Below are 20503 nucleotides of genomic sequence, written 5' to 3'. Positions count from 1 at the left end.
GACTCTGACCTCCCAATGCAGGGGTCCCAGGTTCGATCCTTGGTCAGGGAACTAGTTTCCACGTGCCACAGCTAAAGCTCACATGTGCTGTGACTAAGGTGGGGTGGAGCCAAGTAAATTAAAAAACAAAACAACAATGAACAACCCCAACCCCAAAGAAGGCACCTAATGGTATTGATCCTGGAACAGAGTGCTCAGATGAACAGGTGGGGCTGGAGAGGTGACCCAGGTTGGGTAGACGGTATGTTTGTCCTACGTGAGTCCCTGTCATATGCTTGGGGACCTCATTTAAAATGCAGATTCATGGGCTGGGCTCCTAGAGACATTGATTCATTTGGTCCAGAGCTGGGCCTAAGAATCTGCATTTTAACATACACCACCCGCCCCCAGCACTCCAGATAATTCTGACGGTCCACAGAGAATTTTTATTAATGGAAGCAATACTCTATTTTTAAAAATATTTATTTATTTATTTATGGCTGCGCTGGATCTTCGTTGCTGTGTGGGCATTTTTTTTTTGCTCATTTTGGTAAAGAGGGGGTACTCTCCAGTTGTGGTGTGCAGACTTCTCATTACAGTGGCTTCTCTTGTTGCAAAGCATGGACTCTGGGGCGCTTGGGCTTTAGCAGTTGTGGCCCGTGGGCTCAATAGTTGTGACTTCCGGGATCTAGATCATAGGTTCAGTAGTTGTGACACACGGGCTTAGTTGCTCTGAGGCATGTGGGATCTTCCCAGATCAGGGATCAAACCTGTGCCTTCTGCATTGACAGGCAGATTCTTTACCACTGAGCCACCAGGGAAGTCCTCCACTGAATATTTTGAGAAATGCCGTGTGATGGCTAAGGACACAGGTGTGGGAATCCTAAGGACCTACGTGTGATGTACTGAATTGTAACCTCGCCCCCGCCCCCACCCCGCAAACTCACGTGTTGAAGTCCCAACCCTCTAACCCCTCAGAATGTGACTGTCTTTGGAGATTGGGTCTTTAAAGAGACAGTCAAGGTAAAATGAGATAATCAGCATGGCCTCTAAGCTAATCATGTGTCCAGTCATGTCCTTCTCTTTGTGGCCCCATGGACTGCGGCCAGCCAGGCTCCTCTGTCCGTGGGATTTCCCAGGCAAGAACACTGGAGTGGGTTGCTGTTTCCTCCTGCAGGGGATCTTCCCGACCCAGGGATCAAATCCACATCTCCTGCACTGGCAGGTGGGTTCTTTAGCAGTGAGGCACCTGGGAAGCCCATTTGCTGATAAGACTGATGTCTTTATAAAAGGAGATTAAGACAGACACACCCAGAGGGAAGAGCATGTGAGGACACAGGGCAAAGACGCAGTCTACAAGCCAAGGAGAGAGGCTTCAGAAAGAATCCATTTTGCTGGCACCTTAATGTTGGACTTCTGGCCTCCAGAATTGGGAGAAAATAAATTCCTCTTGTTTAAGCCACCTGGTCTGTGGTCGTTTGTTAGGGATGGCACAGTAGACTAATATGCTGGGTTTAAATCCCAGCTCTGTCTCCTTCTGGCTTTGTGACCTTGAGGAGGACATGTTTCTTTCTGAGCCTCAGTTTCTTTCCTCTTTGAGGAAATCTGTCTTGGTGACAGTTTGCCTGTTGCCCAGACCCCAATCTTGTGCATCTCACACCTCAGGGTATTTACTGCCCTTCTGTGACCAGCCATTTCCAGCAGAACCCATCTCACACACTTTCGTTGTTGTTGTTCAGTTGCCAAGTCATGTTCAATTCTTTGAGACCCCACAGACTGCAGCGCACCAGGCTTCTCTGTCCCTCACCATCTCCTGGAGTTCGCCCAAGTTCATGTCCATTGAATTGGTGATGCTGTCCAAGCATCTCATCCCCTGTCATCCCCTTTTCCTCCTGCCCTCGATCTTTCCCAGCATCAGGGTCTTTTCCAATAAGTCAACTCTCTGCAAGAGGTGGACAAAGTATTGGCGCTTCAGCTTTAGCATCAGTGCTTCCAGTGAATATTCAGGGTTGACTTCCTTTGGGATTGACTGGTTTGATCTCCTTGCAGTCCAAGGGACTCTCAAGAGTCTTCTCCACAACCACAATTCAAAAGCATCAATTCTTTGGCACTCAACCTTCTTTATGATCCAACTCTCATATCTGTACATGACTACTGGAAAAACCAAAGCTTTGACGATATAGACCTTTGTCAGCAAAGTGATGTCTCTGTTTTTTAATATGCTGTCTAGGTTCTGGCTGAAGTCAGTTTTAAGAGCCAGTCTTAAGAGCAGGCAGGTGGAGACTCATAAGGATATCTGGCACCTCAGTGTGCCCAAGTTCTAATTTCTGAAGGGAATAAATCTGGGAATTGGTTGAAAGTAGCTTGGAGTGAAGAACTGATATGTGTATGTGGCCGGACACTTGTTCTCCTCTATTCTTCCTACCCATCATCACGTGCTTAGCAACATTCATAGATGAGGAAACTGAGGCACACAGAGATTAAATATATGACTCAGGATTATACTGTTGGCAGGGGCCCATGCTGGAGTGGGAGGCCAGATCTGTTGGGTTTCTGTCTCTCTCTTTTTAAAAAAAATTGCCTGTTTATTTTGGCTAACCAGCTCTTAGTTGTGCCACACAGGATATTCCATCTTTGTTGAAGCACTCAGGATCTTCACTTGCGGCATGTGAACTCTCAGTTGCGGTGTGTGGGATCTAGTGCCCTGATCGGGGATGGAACCCAGGCCCCCTGGATTGGGAGTGTGGAGTCTTAGCCACTGGACCACTAGGGAAGTTCCCAGGTCTGTTGGGTTTCTAGTGTGCCCTGAAACTGGTGTGCGTGGTGGCCTGACACCTGAACCCAAGACTTGTTGGCCAGGACTCCTGAATTTTGGAAGAAGCAGTGTTAAGACTGGAAAGAATGTAGAGAGGAACATGTGGCCCCAGAAGAGGCCACAAGGGAGCATTTGAAGAATGTTTGAAGAACGTACAGGCTTGAAAGCAAAAAGTATAACTCTTAGCATTGTAAAGAAGTTTCAGAGTCTTCTAGACATCTCCCTCCCAGATCCTCAGTATTTATTTGCTGTTTTCATGGTGAAGAGAAAGCCAGGGGAGAGGGGACACTTTCCAAGATGGCTCTTCTATCTGTCTTCGCTCCAACTGCGAAATTCATAGATTCTTCTGGCCAAGAGGGGAACTTCAAGACTAGTACTGTCTGCTTTGATGGAAATAGTCTACAGTTGCACTATCCAATATGGTGGCTACTATCCACATGGTGCTCTTGAAATTGTTCAAATAGGTTTTTACGTTAAAGTCTGTATAGTCAAAGCTATGGTTGAGAGTTGGACCATGACGAGGGCTGAGTGCTGAAGAGTTGATGCTTTTGAACTGTGGTGTTGGAGAAGACTCTTGAGAGTCCCTTGGACTGCAAGGAGATCCAACCAGTCCATCCTAAAGGAGATCAGTCCTGAGCATTCACTGGAAGGACTGATGCTGAAGCTCTAGTACTTTGGCCACCTGATGCGAAGAGCCAACTCTTTGGAAAAGACCCTGATGCTAGAAAAGATTGAAGGCAAAAGGAGAAGGAGGCGACAGAGGAAGAGATGGTTGGATGGCATCACTGACTCGATAGACATGAGTTTGAGAAAATTCAGGGAGATAGTGGAGGGCAGGGAAGCCTAGTGTGCTACAGTCCATGGGGTCAAAAAGAGTCAGATGCGACTTAGACTGAACAACAACAAACTTTAATTCATTGAAACGTAAATGTGAAAAATGTAAACATAAAGCCTTGTTTAACTTTAGTTGATTGAAATGTCAGAAAATCAGTACTTGATTCTGTTATTGAACAACTGTTTTTTAGGGGGATACAAAGAACCCTACATTTTCAATGATTCATTTTGTGGAATATGCATATACTGATTGAGTATTTCTGATCAAAATTTAGCATCTAAATTGAGACATGTTGCAAGTGTATAATACACATGGCATTTGGGAGGCATAATGTGAAAAAAATCCTGTAGTTTTTTTTTTTAGTATTGCTTACATGTTGAAGTGAAATTTTTTGATACATTGGATTAAGTATATTTAATTCAGTGTTTCTTTTTTACTTTTTTAGATAAAATTTAAAATTCTATCATGTTTTTATCAGAGAAGGCTATTTTAGACCCTACACACCCTGGTGACCTATAGTGATGGGCTGTAGCTTGCTGTCACTCTTGACCTTCCAATGAAGTAGGCAGAACAGAATAATTCTTATTGCTCTGTTTGTGTAGGTCTTAGTCCTGGTGTCACCTCCTCTGGGAAGCCCTCCTTGACTGTCCTGGGCTTAGTCAAGTAGCTTGTTTTTTTATGATTTCTTCTAGCCTTTGATGCTGTCCTTAACTAACTGAGATATCCTCCTCAGTTATACCTTCAGTTGATTTGAGTAGTTAATAGCAACTATAGTCTCTGAGACCCAGGGCAGCCTGTATCCTATTCTTTTAAGCACTTCCAGTCCTTGGAACAGTGGAAACAGGTTTTCAGCAGATAGGTGCTACAGGAGTGAACGAAGAAAACCATCTTTAGCAAGCTTCCTCCAGGTTGTCACCGCATGGACATTATTTCATTGTTTCCTATTTAAGTCACATTCACCTGCTTCTTCATTAGGTATGTTTTTGATAAAACAGAAGTGGAGAAACTGTAACATAGTTACAGCATAAACTTTGCCTTTAATTGCTGGATTGAAATCTCAGTTACCCCTTACAACTCATTCTGTGTGAATCTTGAATTTTGCTCACCACAAAAATGAGCATGGACCATTTTGTTTATCTACTTCCTCTGGGATTAGTTTTAGAATTCATCAAGAGAGGACTTCCCTAGTGGTATAGTAGATAAGAATCCTCCTGCCAGTGCAGGGAATACGGGTTCGATCCCTGGTCTGGGAAGATTTCACATGCCCCAGGGCAACTAAGCTCCAGTGCCACAATTACAGAGCCCCAGCTTTAGAGCCTCAGAGCTGCAACTACTGAGCCCATGGGCCTGTGTCTGCAACAATAGAAGCCACCGCAATGAGAAGCCTGAGCACTGCAACTAGAGAGTAGCCCCTGGTCACCACAACTAGAAAAAGCCCGTGCAAAGCAGTGAAGACGGAATGTAACCAAAAATCAAGTAAATAATTTAATAAAGAGAGAGAGAGTGTGTCTGCCAGAACATGGCCAGGTGCTTCACATAGTGAGTGTGTTGGCTGTCACCAGGACTGCCCTCCTCCCTTGATCCCGTGGTCCTTCCCTATCTGTGTCTAGAGTGATGGTTAGCCAGGTACCACTTACTGAGGGCCTGAAGCATCCTTAAGTTTCCCACCCAGAGGTATTACAAACCAGTGCAGGGTCCTACATATATTGCTGGCACTACTTCTAACATCCTCTGGGTATTTTCTGTCCCCGCAGTAAATTGCTCTATTGTCTTATACTAATAGGGACACATACGGCTTTAATGAGGAGAAGGAAATGGCAATCCACTCCAGTATCCTTGCCTGGGAAATCCAATGGACAGAGGAGCCTGGTGGGCTGCAGTCCATGGGGTAGCAAAGAGTCGGACATGACTGAGCAACTAAACAATGACCACCACCACTATGGCTTTAATGACTTGAGTTAGAGTCATTGGAGGTTAAAAAATAAAGCAATTCTTTGTTGTCCCGGGTAGTTGTAGTCATTTAATTTTTCAACAACAACTTTATTGAGAGCTAATTAAATACCATACAATTCACCTATTTAAAATTTACCATGTAGAGGTTCTTCGTACATTGGTACATTCACAGAATTGGGCAACCATCAATATGATCAATTTAGAACATTTTCATAAGTCCTCCCAAAGAAATCCCATACTTTTTATCTGCCACTCTGCATTTCCCTCTCTTGAACCCTTTGAAACCAGTAATCTACTTTCTATGGATTTGCCTATTCTGGATATTTCATGTAAATGGAATCATTCCACATGTGGTCTTTTGTGACTGGCTTCTTTCACTGAGCGTCATGTTCTCAAGGTTTTGTAGCTAGAGTCAGGGTTTTCTCCTCTGTTATTGTTGAACAATCTTCCTCTGTAAGGACTTGCTACATTTCATGGACATGTAATGTTGGCTTGTTTCTCCCTTGTTGGTTATCATAAATAATGATGCTATGGACATTTGTACACACATTTCTGGTTGGACCTATGTTTTCATTTCACCTAAGAATGAAGTTTCTGGGTTATATGGTAACTCTTTGCTTAATCTTTTGAGGGGCTACAAGACTGTTTTCCACAACAGCGGCTGAGCCATTTTCCATTCCCACCAGTAATGTACAAGCGTTTTAATTTCTCCACTTCTGTGTCAACTATTGTAATTGTCTGTCCTTTTAATTTTAGCCATCCTGGTCAGAGTGAAGTGGTATTTCACTTTGGTTTGGATTTGCATTTCCATGATGTTCAACAGCTGGTTAATCTTTGAATGCATGTTCATATCTGATTTCTCCCACAACTTGGGAAGGATGGTGTTTGTGTATCTGCACCAATTTCACAAGTGTGTGTGTGTGTGTGTGCGTGCAGGTAACATAGAGTTATGAGGCTCAGGCTTGAGAAGCCCAGACCTGTGACCAAGTCTAAGTACACTGCTAGATATAGTACAGGACACCAAGTTAAATTTGAATTTAATATAAACAATGAGTAATTTTTAAGGATAAGTATGTCCCAAACATTGCAGGCTTACCTAAAAAGTACTCCTTGCTTATCTGAAATTCAAATTTAACTGGGCTTTCTGCATTTTTTTTCTAAATTTTTAATTAACTAATTTATGACTGTGCTGGGTCTTCATTACTGCTCGGGCTTTTCTCCAGTTGCAGTGAGTGGGGGCCACTCTCTAGTTGCAGTTCAAGGGCTTCTCATCGCAGTGGCTTCTCTTGTTGCAGAGCACAGGCTCTAGGGTGCTTGGGCTTCAGTAGTTTCAGTTCCTGGGCTCTAGAGCACTGGCTCAATAGCTGTGGTGTATGGGGGCTTAGCTGCTCCAAGGCATGTGGGATCATCCTGTGCCAGGGATGGAACCCGTGTCTCCTGCATTAGATGGTGGACTCTTTACCACTGAGCCACCAGGGAAGACCTGTCCTTCATTTTTATTTGCTAAATCTGGCAACCTTGAATGTTACTGGTAGGTCATATGTCCTTGGCTGACCTGCTTTGCCCCTCAGAGTTTTCTCATCTGTGGGGTGCAGATGGAGCCTGTTGGGAGGGATCAAGGTGCGGTACCTGTCTGGACAGACCTCTGTGTGTAGATGCTGTTGATGTGACTGAAGCTGGGAACCTTAGACAAGGCTTGGGTGGCATGAGTGTGTGGTGTTGGAACTGACATCCTAGTCCTCTCGATGGTGTCTCCCAACCTCTGAGTGAGTGAGTGTGTGTGTTTTGGCAAGGAGAGGCTGTCTAAGGAGTTCACATCTGATGAATGTTAACTCCAGTATAAGGAACACAGGAGGAGGGAAAGATCTAAATAAGTATATGGAGGAAAGGAAATCAGAGAAGCCTTCCTGGAGGAGGTGGCCTCTGAACTAGATCTTGAAGGATGATGAGCTGGATTTCAAAGTAGGGAGCTAAGGTGTAAAGAACTTTGACAGTCAAAGGGACTCAAGCTACTGTATTCAGAACAGTGGCCACTTGGTGCACATGTCTATTTCCATTCATACTAACTAAAGTGAAATCAAATACCCAGCTCCTCAGTCTTATATAAGCCACATTTCAAGTGCTTGACAACCACGAATGGCCGGTGGCTTCCATATGACCAGCACATATGTAGAACATCTCTATTGTTGCAGAAGTGCCGTTGGACTTTGTCAGAGTAAGGCAGGGGTCACCAGACTACCATCTCAAGGGAAAACACCAGCCCACAGCCTGCTTTTATAATAAAGGTTTATTGGAACACAGCCATAGCCGCTAGTGGTCTCTGGGCTGCTTTTGAGCTGTAACGACAGAGTGGAATAGTCTAAACAGAGACTGACCGCAAAGCAGAATGTATTTACTATCTGAACCTTTATAGAAAATATTTGCCCGCCCTGGTCTAGGGGGGGTGAAAGCACAGAGCCTAGAGGTGACACCATGATGTGTTTGGGAGAAATAAACAGCAACAAAATAGCTGACATTAATTGAGCACCTACTGTGTGCTAGTCACTGCTTGGGTGTCTGCATTATTTCATTCCCTTCTCTTCATAGGTCATGTTATGGGAGGGGTGGGGTTTGGAAGACCCTCTTGTAATTGGAGAGTAGTGGACAGGCCTGTTTTACGTGGTGCAGGGGATGGAGGGGCAGAACCTTGAGAGCTGTGAGAGAGAAAGTGCAGGGTGCTGGGGAGCCATAGAGGGTGTCAGAGCAAGGGAGAGACCACCTGCAGGAGAATAGGTGTGCAGGGTGTTTGTACTGGGGAGATCAGACTCTGGGAAGCCCTTGACACACTTGGATAAAAGGTAATTAGACTGTGGCTGCCTGCCAGGAGGGCGGGTTGGGAAGGAGAGTCAGGAAAATGAGAGAATTGACAAAACACAGCCAGGTCTCCTTGCCCCATTTCTGATGTGGGCACCTTTATCCCCATAAATCCATTTCCTGAAGATGTTTCACATTGACTCACTGGGGACGGCTCCCCTTTCCCCTTCGGCACCTGCTGCATTACTCAACCCCCTGTAATCCCAATGTCTCCATTGCATCATATTTGATGTGATGGTTTTAAGGTTTCTAAACAGGTACTGCCAAAGGAATTATTATTATTCAGGTTTTTTGCCTTTTGAGAGTAATTACTTAGGCATGGACACTTCACAGAGAAACCCACTGATGGGGGCTGGCTATAGAAACCGTGGGGTTCAGTGCAGAATGAAATCTTGGGACCCCCTCACCCAAAAATGCTTAAGGATTTCAAGATGGATGAAAGAACATTAAGCCCAGGGCAAGGCCCTTCTGAGCAGGCGTAGGACCCAGGTCACGTGGCCACGTGGCTGCCCTGCCATTCATTCTTATAAACCATCCATGGGGTGTTTGCTCACCTGTCTTGCTCTCTGCTTGTTTGCACTTCCAGTGTGCCCCGGTATGGATATCCGGAATAATCTCACCCGGCTGCATGAGCTGGCCAACTGCTCGGTCATTGAAGGACATTTGCAGATTCTGTTGATGTTCAAAACAAGACCTGAGGACTTCCGAGACCTCAGTTTCCCCAAACTCATCATGATCACTGATTACTTGCTGCTCTTCCGGGTCTATGGACTGGAGAGCCTGAAGGACTTGTTCCCCAACCTCACGGTCATCCGAGGCTCGCGCCTCTTCTTTAACTATGCATTGGTCATCTTTGAGATGGTTCATCTGAAGGAGCTTGGCCTCTACAACCTGATGAACATCACCCGGGGTTCCGTCCGCATCGAGAAGAACAATGAACTCTGCTACCTGGCCACCATTGACTGGTCTCGCATCCTGGATTCCGTGGAGGATAATTACATTGTGCTGAACAAAGATGACAATGAGGAGTGTGGGGACATTTGTCCAGGCACCGCCAAGGGCAAGACCAACTGCCCTGCCACTGTCATCAACGGGCAATTTGTGGAGCGGTGCTGGACACACAGCCACTGCCAGAAAGGTATGTCAGAGTTCTCTGGATTCTAAACCATTTCTTGTGACTTGATTCATTAAAAAGATGCTGGAAATGTTCACTAGCTCAAGTGGTGACAAATCTTGTTTTGCAAAGGCTCAGATAATAAATAAACTTTAAACTTTGCAGTCTATACAGTCTGTATTGCAACTACTCAACCCTGCTATTGGACTGGGGAAGCAGCCACCTGGCAACAATGGGCAATAAATATACGGGCATGGCTGTGTTTCAATAAAACTTTATTTACAAAACCAAGTGGTGGGCCTGATTTTGCCAACACCTGAGCTAGCTGGTTGAATGTTCCTCTTGCTTGACAGAGCAGATGAGTATGGATTTTGCTGTTGAAGAAAGGAAATATATTTCTTGTCTGATTTAAGATTGCTCATGGTATGCATTTGGAAAAAGGAATGTTTAAAGGATAAAAACAAAGCAGCCATCCTTATTCCATGATTACTGGGGGTATTTCCCGTTAGTGGCTCTGTTGTGTCTGGATTTAGTTAACTTTCCCTGTCACTGGGTATTTAAATTATTTCTAGTTTTCACAAAGAGGGTTGAACATTTTGGTGTGGAAGCTTTATTGAGCATTTTTTTTCCCCCTTCAGGTTTTGGTTTTCCAGAAGTGAAATTTCTGGGTCAAAGTTTCTTGATATTGATTGCCAAATGGCTTTCCGGAAATGTTGTACCAATGGGCACTCCTCCTAGTGCTGGCTGAGAGGGAACACCTTGGCCAGCTTGGAGTGTTGTTTGAAAAATCTTTCATAATTTACTGGAGGGAGGAGCTGGTGTGTTGTCATTGTTTCTATTTGCATTTCTTTGATTGCTATCAGGGTTGAGCCTTTTAAAACATGTTTATTTATCATTTAGGTTTTCTCTTCCTGTTCATATCCTTTGTCCATTTGTCTTTCAGTGCCTTAGTGGTTTTTGAAATATTAATCTGCGTGTGGTTTTCATAGCAAAGACTGTTAACTCTTTGCCAATTACATTTTCAGATGTTTTTGTTCAGTGATGAAAATACTCTGGCTGTCCGTTGCCAGAGAAGCTTAAAATGTTTATGGAGTTCAGACCTGAGTTTTTGCATGCATCTCATATTATTTTATGCTTAGAAAGTCCCTTTCTATCCATAAAATGAAAGTGTTTTTCCTCCAAGTTTTCTCTTAACTTTAATTATTATCATTAAAAAATTTGTCAAGGGTATCCATTTTCCCCCAAATAATTAGTTGGGGGCTCAAGGCCATTTATTGCAGAAATTTACCCCTTCATCATTGATTTGGGGGTCTGTTTCTGAGTTTCTATAAGTATGTCTGCCTTTCCACGTGCTGAAGTTATTACCGTTCTAATCCATGTAGTTTTATAATGTTTTGATATCCAAGAAAGCTAGTTCTCAACACAAACTTGTTAATTGTTTATTGTTTTATTGACTCTTTCACATGCTGTGAAATTCCCTGGGAGGAATTAGCAAATGTGAGATGGAGACAGGAGAAAGTGAGTGGGTGGCTTAATGATTTTATCACAAAAGATAAGGGAAGGGAGAAAGGGTTTTCTCACCTGAGCCCAAAGCTATGGAGAAGCCACACAGCTATAGAGAAGTCAGTCCTGAGTAGAATCCATAGACTCAGTAGGGAGGGGTCCTTCAAGTTCCAGGAAGGAGTCATCATGGATGGAGATGTTGAATGTGAGAAAACAGGAGGTAAGAGAGAAGATACCTCTTTTTTGAGAGTTTGGCCAGTGAGGGGAGGGAGAATCTGGTGGTTTGTGGATGGAGGAGGGAACAATGGTTATTATGTCGTGGAAGAATCTTGAGAACGTCGGTAGGTAGGGACACAGAGAAGCCAAGCTGTGATCAAGAAGAAGGATCAAACCTGGGGCAAAGTCTTGGCGGAAATAGAGGACCACCCATGGGTTTGGAACTTCAGAGAAGAACGGGGAGATTTCTGAGGTGGTGGTGGGGTTGAATAATCTGGGTGGGAGTGAATATCCTGATGAATTTGGAGGTAAGGGGGTTACCTTCTTTGGTGGTGAGGAGAGGAGAGGCCGTGTAGGCCCTACCATGTTACAAGGACACACAGCTGCAACGGGAATTCTGTTATCCTTGTTTTAGAGACCAGAGAGGTTTTTAACCTGCCTAAGGTCACACAGCTAATAAAAGATGGCTGGAGTTTGCACCACATCTGAGATACAAAAATAGCACCTCTGTGTGTGTCTTTTGGGGGCAGGGGTGCCTGCTCTGTTTAGAGGTGGGGAGCTTATTAGTAGCTGGGGCATTGGGGGAAAACAGTGAACACTTTTATCCCAATGCTCCGTTCTCCAAAATCAGTTTCTTATTTTTGCTCCATACTCACACGTCTTGAGATATAATTTAAGACATTCCTCTGTGGATTTATTTCTGTACCCATTTTAGTCAAAATATCCAGGATGGTATTATCTGCAAAAATGTCCGTGATGTTTTGAGTAGGTTTTGTTTTTAATCTTGTGCTTTGGAGAACAAGGCTTGTTTTTCTACCCTGGGGGTTTCAGCACCAGAGAAGGCGTGGCTTTGCGTATAAGGTTGCAGCTGAGAAGCTGAGCCCTGTGCCAGGTACTGGTTCCTGGCATATGGAAGCAGTGTTTGCTTCTGGTTCGTAACCCTTTGGTGGCGTCCTCTGTTAGTCACTAAGTTGTGTCTGACTCTTTGCAGCCTCATGGGCTGCAGCATGCCAGGCTTCCCTGTCCTCCACTATCTCCCAGAGTGTGCTCAAATTCAGTCAGTGATGCCATCCAACCATCTCATCCTCTGTCACCCCTTTCTCCTGCCCTCAATCTTTCCCAGCATCAGGGTCTTTTCCAATGAGTCAGCTCTTCGCATCAGGTGGCCAAAGTATTGGAGCTTCAGCTTCAGCGTCAGTCCTTCCAATGAATATTCAGGGTTGATTTCCATTAGGATTGACTGGTTTGATCTCCTTGCTGTCCAAGGAACTCTGAAGAGTCTTCTCCAGCACCACAGTCTGAAAGCATCAATTCTTATGGTACCAAGGAAGGCACTGTCCTGTCCTGGTCACAGATGACAAGAAATGACCGTTTTTTTGAAGCTACACTCTTGTCTATCCAGTACAAGTCAGCTCTGGCTTTTTGCCCCTTCAATTTCTTTGATTGTGATAAAATATATATAACATAAAGTTTACCCTCTTAACTGTTTAAAATGCACAGCTCGGTGACACTAAGTACAGTCAATTGTTGTGCAACCACCCCCACCATCCATCTCCAGAACTTTTTCATCTTGCCAAACTGCAATGCTGTCCCCATTAAACACTCATTCCCCATCCCCTCCCCCAGCACCCTGCCCCTACCATCTACTTTCTGTCTCTATGGATTTGACTTCTTTAGGGATCTCATAGAAGTGGAATCATACAGTATTTGTCTTTTTTTTTTCACTTGTATTTTTATGTCTGACTTACTTCATTGAATATAATGTTCTTGAGGTCATCCATGTTGTAGCAGGTGTCAAAATTTCCTTATTTTTTAGGGCTAAATAATATGCCATTGTATGAATAGACCACATTTTGTTTATCCATTCATCAATGGACATATGGGTCATTTCCACCTTTTGGCTATTGTGAACAATGCTGCTATGAACATGGGCATACCTCTCTGGCTTTTAAAATGTTTATGTTACTTTGTTGCTGTGGCTTTAGAAGGCTTACCCAACACTGTGTGGGATTTTCCAAGGTGAAACAGACTGAAAGGAATCTTTAGAAGATACTCTTCCCACCCTGTCTTAGGCAACAGATACAAACCTTTGAAAAGTACCATCAAGTCCTCAATTTCCCTCCAGTCCTCTCCAACACCTCGTTGAGCCTTTTTCTTGCATGATTGCCAGGTTCTGGAAATCTCCAAGGTCTGTCAGCAGACCAGAAGTCTAGAGAAAAGGACAGATTGCATCCTTTTCAGAGAGTCCTCCATAAAGATCATTATTCCAGATCAGATGTATAATTCAAAAACAAAGAGTTTAAGATTTTGTTTTCTTCTAGGGATCTGGAGTGTAGATATTCTGTGTTGCAATAATGACCCACCCATACGCGTGGACAATCAATTAAGCAGAGTGAATCATTATTTGTTCTTCTTTTTAACATTAATTCACATCCATAATTATTAGAAAACAGGATATTAAGAGTGTTAGGATGATTGCATCTGTGAAAGCTAGAAAGAACCAGAAACTTTCAGGGACAGGAATAATGTATACTTTTGGGTAGCAAATTAACCTATCTCAAAATAAGACCTAAAGAGGGGGACATCTTTTAATGGAGTTTTGAAATATCATAGGTACCACACTGATGAAAAGAAAATCCCTGGAAAATCATATTTGCACTTTATGAAGAATGGATAGCTAATTTCATAATGATTTTATGTATATATTCAAGTAGAACTAGGAAAAAAAACCCAAGAATTTGTAAAATACATTTTTAACTCTAAAGAAAAAAGACAGATCAGACCAGACAGACAGACTGTTGGGATGAAGGTGTTGGGTTGTCCTCTGGACCCAGTTCAAACATTCTCTACAATGTCTCCTTTTCTACCTGATCCCTAAACAATGATGGTTTGGGCAAAGAGAGAAAATAAGGTTCTCAATGGTTAAAGTAAATTAAAAGGATAATCACTCTGGCGTGTGTCTTGAGCTGCTTCCTCTCCATCACTCTGTCTACGTATTTGGGGTGGAGATGCCAACGGAGGTCAAATACAAGGAACTCTGAATGAGCAGAGTGGAGATGGAGTCTGTGTAAGCTGGGTCACAAGATGTGTTTATTGAGAACCTACTGTGTGCCAGGTCTTGTGGTCCTTGGGGCCACAGAAGTGACCAGCCCCTGTCTCCTTGGAGAGGAACTTCTGGTAGCAAATGCAGACATTGAACATGTGACTGAATGCACTTGTGGGATGAGTGACAAGAGGGAGGATCTGTGGGTGAAAGCACGGGGTGACGCTCTAGTCTTCCGGATCAGAAAATCTCTCCCTGCCCTCTACATGGATGGGTCATTAAGACCCTGAAAGTCAGACTCCCCTGGTGATCTAGTGGTCAAGAATCTGCCTGCTAATGCAGGAGACCATGGGTTCAATCCCTGGTCCGGGAAGATCCCACATGGCGAGGAGCAGCTAAGCCTGTGCACCACAATGCTGAACCCTTGCTCTAGAGCCTGTGCCCTGCAACAAAAGAAGCCACTGCAGCGAGAAGCCCGTGAGGCGCAACTAGAGAAAGCCCGCACAGAGCAATGAAGACTCAGTGCAGCCAAAAATAAATAAATTAAAAAAAAATTTTTTTTAAAAGGAAATGGTTACCGCCTAGAAGATGAATAAAAACAGTTTAAAAAAAAAGACCTCAAAGATTGGCCTTGCTGGACCCATTTTCAAGCAGTTACAGGAATTGTTCGGAGTCCTGTCCCGCAGTTCATGGTGCATGAGCTGGACTAAACCTGTGCTTCCCCATCTGAAGCGTTCGAATAATTGTGGCACCTGCTTGTCAGGGTTGCAGTTTGGGGGATAAATGAAATGATACCTAGGGGTACACTTATCCCAGCACTTGGCACTTGGTGAATGTTCTGGAAGCTTCTCCTAGGTGCCATGAGTTCACCAGCCTCTCTGGGCAGACCAGCTCCTGGGTGAGTGTCTGCCAAAGCTTGGTTCCATTTCTGATTTTGGTCTTGGGGCAGGCAGACGAAAACCCACCATGAGAACTGGGTGCTTGGACGTACAGCCCCAGAGGGAAAATAATTTTCTTCACTTGGCGCCTCTGCTTTGGGCTTTTGGGGAGATCAGAAACCACAGGACTTGCTTGACCAGCTGCTCTAGCCAAACCCACTGGTATTTTTTTTCCCCTGGGAGGCCACCCCAACCACTTCTGCCAGTCAGAGGAGAGGGTGAGTCTGGGGCATGCTGGGTACCAGGAAGCTGGCTGGTGCCACAGGGACATCTGTAAGAAAGCAGGAAGGAGCAGGAGGCAGAGGGAGGTGAGTCTCTCCCTGAGTTTGCATTTCCATCTGTTTCGGAGGGCTTCCCAGGTGGCACTAGTGGTAAAGAACCCACGTGCTAATGCAGGAGATGCAAGAGATGCAGGTTCCATCCCTGGGTTGGGAAGATCCCTTGGAGGAGGGTGTGGCAGCCCACTCCAGTATTCTTGCCTGGAGAATCCCATGGACAGAGGAGCCTGGCGGGCTACAGTCCGTGGGGTCACACAGAGTTGGACATGACTGAAGTGACATAGGCATGCTGTGTTTCAGATTCTCTGAAGGTTAAGGTGCTCTGTTGATGTTAAGCACGACATTTTTAAATGCACACAGTCACTCTTGAAGGGTTTGCTTTGAGGCAGAGGTCTGAACTTCAGGTTGAAACTTTTCCCCCGCTTCTTCCATTTTTTAACTTTGCCTCTGCTATTGTAATAAACAGAGCCTTCTTAGTGAATTATTTTGTGCCAGACACTAAGTTGCTTTGCTTATGATACGGCAGCAAGCTCTTCCAATGGTTTCTCCTTACAGATGAGGTCCTGGGAGCCCCAGGAGGTGAAGCCACTTGTCCAGGGTCACATCATTCATAAGTAGTAGAGATGGGCTTTGATCCCCAAACCCAGGTATTCTGGCTCTGAATCTGAGCTCTTAACCACTGGGCTTACCTGTGCTCATTGTGGAAAGTTGGGGGAACTACAGAGAACAAAGAAATCTGGGGTGGGGAGACGTCCTAGAATTGGCCCTGCCAACATTCTGGCTGCCTTTTCCTATCACCCTTCCTATCTCATCATTTTTTCAAATTAGTTTTTAATGGAGCATAGTTGATTCACAATGTTGTATTGGTTTCTGCTGTATAACAGAGTGAATCAGTTATATATATATTCATTGTTTTATAGGTTCTAGTCCCCTGTAGGTCATTACAGAGTATTGATTAGAATTCTTTGTGCTAAACAGTAGGTTCTTTTTCGTTATCTATTTTTTATATAATAATGTGTATATGTTAATCCCAGCCTCCCAAATTACCCCTCCCCAGCTTTCCCCTTTGGTAATCATCGGTTTGTTTTCTCTATCTGTGACTCTTTCTGTTTTGTCAATAGATTCATTTGTACCTTTTTTTTTTTTAGATTCCACATATAAGCAATATCATATAACATTTGTCTGACATTTCACTCAGTGTGATAATCTCTAGGTCCATCCATGTTGCTGTGAATGGTATTATTACGTTCTTTTTTATGGCTGAGTAATATTCCATTGTAGATAAGTCACCACATTATTTATCCATTTCTTGTTGATTGACATTTAGATTGCTTCCATGTCTTGGCTACTGTAAGTAGTGCTGCTGTGAACTTTTGGGGACATGTATCTTTTCGAATTATGATTTTCTCTGAATGTATGCCCAGGAGTGGAATTGCTAGATCATATGGTAGCTCTGTTTTTAGTATTTAAAGAAATCTTCATACTGTTCTCCGTTGTGCGTGCCCGTGTCAGTTGCTTTAGTCATGTCCGACTCTTTGTGACCCTATGAACTGTAGCATGCCAGGCTCCTCGTCTATGTCATTATCCAAGGAAGAATACTGGAATGGGAAGCTATTCCCTTCTCCAGGAGATCTTCCCGACCCAGGGATTGAACCCCGCTCTCCAGCATTGCAGATTCTTTACCATCTGAGCCACCAGGGCCTGTAGTGGCTGCCAATTTACATTCCCACCAACAGTATAGGAAAGTTCCCTTTTCTCCATGCCTTCCCTGGCATTTATTGGTTTGTAGAGTTTTTGATGATGGCCATTCTGACCAATGTGAGGTAGTACCTCGTTGTAGTTTTGATTTGCATTTCTGTTGAACATCTTTTCATGTGCCTCTTGGCCATTTGTATGTCTTCTTTCATCCCATCTTAAGTTAGCTATCTCCTCCATCACACTGAGTTCTCCTGAATACAGGGACCATGGCATTTATAGTTGTGTCCTCAGGCCCCGTCACGAAGATAAACAATGACATCTTTGACCACTTATTACTAGCTAATGCTTATTGAGCGCTTACAATGCACTAAGCTCTGTGCTAAGAATTTGACAAGCTCTGACTCATGGAATCCTTATGGTAGCCTATGAGAAGATGTTATTCCCATTTTGCAGAAAGGGAGACTCAGGCTTGGATAGTAATTCAGAAACTTATTCTAGGAGACTTGGCTGGGAAATGGTTTGATCTCAGACTTGTCTTGTCTAAAACCATTGACTGATCAGCAAACTATAACTCATGGGCCAATTCAGTCCTCTAGCATTTTTGTGTGGCCCATGAGCTAAGAATGTTTTTTTCTACTTTAAAAAGATTGAAGATACAGACATAGAAAACAGACTTGTGGTTGCCAAGGCCGGGTGAGGGAGGGATCGATTGGGAGTTTGGGATTAGCAGATGCAAACTCATATATAGGACGGATAAATAACAGGGTCCTATTGCACAGCACAGGGAACCATATTAGAAATATCCTGTGATGAACCATAAAGGAAAAGAATATAAAAAAGAATGTATATGTAAACAATTTGCTGTGCTGCAGAAACTAACACAGCATTGTAAATCAACTATACTTCAATAAAATAAATTTAAAAAATACAAAGATTGAGGGGAAAATCTAAAGAGTAGTATTTTATGAGAGGTGAAAATTATCTGCAATTAACATTTTGGTGTCCCTAAATCGAGTTTCATTGGAATACAGTCATGCTTGGTCGTTTATTCATTTATGTCTTGCCTGTGGCAGTTGTATGGACCAAAATTGTATGGCTCTTTAAAGAAAAAAAAAAATGTACCATCATCTGTTCTTGGCTGTGCCTCTTATAAAAATGAGGAGGACTTTTGAAGGTAGATGCTTGTTTTCAGTGGAAGTTGGGACATCTTAGCATCAGGCCAAAGCAGTCCCTCTGTTCCTTGCTGGCACTGACGTGAGGGAGCTGGAAAGAATGGAATATCATCCTTGCCCCTCAGGAGCTCTCAATGTGGCTGGGGAGTTAAAAGGCAGGAGCCAATTAACCATTCAAGGCAGCCCAGTGAGCAGGAGATGTCACAAGGCAAGAGAGACCCCCCCTTCCCCCCCTAAGTGAGTCATCAGACCAGTGATTCTAGACATGTTTGGTGCCGGGGCACCTGAAATCATGATGTTCTCTAGATAACACTTCAGAATGTTGATAAATTAAATTCCTTTGTGGCTATGCCATTGCAGTCCATGCAGAAAACAGAAAAGTCTAATGTGTACAGGATCTCGAATAATAATAATAATTAGAAAAAAGGCAACAGATCATGTAGTACAGAGGCCCATTTGAGTGTTTCATTTGTATTCTTTTTTGTTTTAAAATCTAGAAGAGAATTAAAAGCACTATACTAAAAAAGTTTTGTGGTCTTCATAATTTCTTGATCACTGATATGATTAGAATTTTTAAAGTAAACTGTTAATTTTGGAAATGATTGGGTTTTGTATAACAGGAGAGAACAAATAACCTAGAGAGTATGGACTCCCCTGGTGGTCCAGTGGTTAAGAAGCCAGCTGCCAATGCAGGGGACATGGGTTTGATTCCTGGCCCGGGAAGATTCCACATGCAACTAAGTCTGAGTGCCACAACTACAGAAGCCCCCATACCCTAGAGCCCATGCTCTGCAACAAGAAAAGCCACTTCAGTGAGAAGTCTGCACACCGCAACAAAGAGTAGCCACCACTTGCCATATCTAGAGAAAGCCCATGTGCAGCAACAAAGACCCAGTGAAGCCAAAGATAAAATACATAGGTAAATAACATTGCATATATATATATAGTTCTAGAGAGTAGAACTTCCTTCCCCAGTATTGATGATAACTTGCCATGGCATCCATAGAAGGAGAGAGATTATCTCAGGCTGGAGTGGTTGAAAAGGTGTAATTTGGTTTGTGTGGCAAATGATGCTTGGCGGATAAGAGGGAAGGGTGTTCCAGATGGATGGAAAGGCAGTGACAAAAGCACAGAGGTCTTCAGGGCGAGAGTAAGAAGGCTGCTTCTACTGTGAAGAGAGGCTTGTGCAATCATGTGCTCTGAGTGCTAGAAGTTTTCCTGCAGGTATGGTGGAGAGATCACAGAGGTTACACTTGGGGCTACAATCAGGATGGGTTGTTTTCCACTGATATTGAGTAGATAGCTGTGCTGAGCTAGGCTTGCTACTGGGACCACACAGTCCTTGCTGAGTCTGGGAGAAAGTCGAATAAATAGCAATAAGGAGATAAGCTAGGTAGGCAGAAAGTGTTTCAGTAGGCTTGAGGCACTGAAGAAAGGTAGACCAGTTGACCGCATAGTCACCTGGCATCTCAGGGACAGTATAGTTTGAAAATTTTTTAATGAAGATATAGGCCTACAGTTTTCACAAGTTCTTGCCTTCCTGGATGGGGCGGGGGGGGGCGGTGCTTAGGGATACTCATTCAACTACCTTTTAACTTAGAGAAATAAATTGACCCAGTCCTTTAGGAAAAGGTGGGGTAGAGTTAAATACATAATTATGGAAAGGTGGCTGACTGGTAATGTGGTAACTGGTCTGATGAGTTTTTCTTTTTCTCCCACCTCCTTGATGAAATTTGTTGACCAGTTATTTCCCATCCCGTCACCGTACCCTTTTTCAGAATTAAAATCTCTTCTTTGTAGCTGAACACCTGAAATGCCCCACGGCTGTCCTGGGGACCTTAGCTCTGGTCAGGCTGGGAGCCCAGGTCAGTACTGTGGTCAGTACTTCTCTCTCTACACACTTGTGCCTCATAGAATGTTCCCTTTCCCAGTAAAAGAGAACTGATGTGGGTGGTGGGGTTTCAAAATTGTGTCCGTTGTCTCCTCTTCCTTCTTCCTCTCTCTCCTCTGCCTCTCCTCCCTATTCTCCCCCTTAACCTCAACTCTCCCTTCTCTTTATCTACCCCTGACCCAGTCCCCCACCTCCCCTTCTCCCTCTTCCTCTCT

The 20503-nt window shown here is 43.8% G+C and overlaps 1 protein-coding gene across 4 annotated transcripts in view; it reads left to right on the top strand.

The window, feature by feature from the left end:
* The window catches only part of INSR (insulin receptor), a 141502-nt gene that overhangs the window by 9590 nt on the left and 111409 nt on the right, over nt 1-20503 (top strand). For all 4 annotated transcript variants that reach the window (XM_043911644.1, XM_043911642.1, XM_043911641.1 and 1 more), the window contains exon 2: nt 9022-9573. In XM_043911644.1, coding sequence (XP_043767579.1) covers nt 9022-9573 — 552 coding nt within the window. The remainder of the gene's footprint in view (nt 1-9021; nt 9574-20503) is intronic.

This window comes from Cervus elaphus, chromosome 9, assembly GCF_910594005.1.
Source record: "Cervus elaphus chromosome 9, mCerEla1.1, whole genome shotgun sequence".
Lineage (NCBI taxonomy): Eukaryota > Metazoa > Chordata > Mammalia > Artiodactyla > Cervidae > Cervus > Cervus elaphus.
Note: the sequence above shows the minus strand (reverse complement) of the source record. Positions and strands in the feature narration are given on the sequence as shown.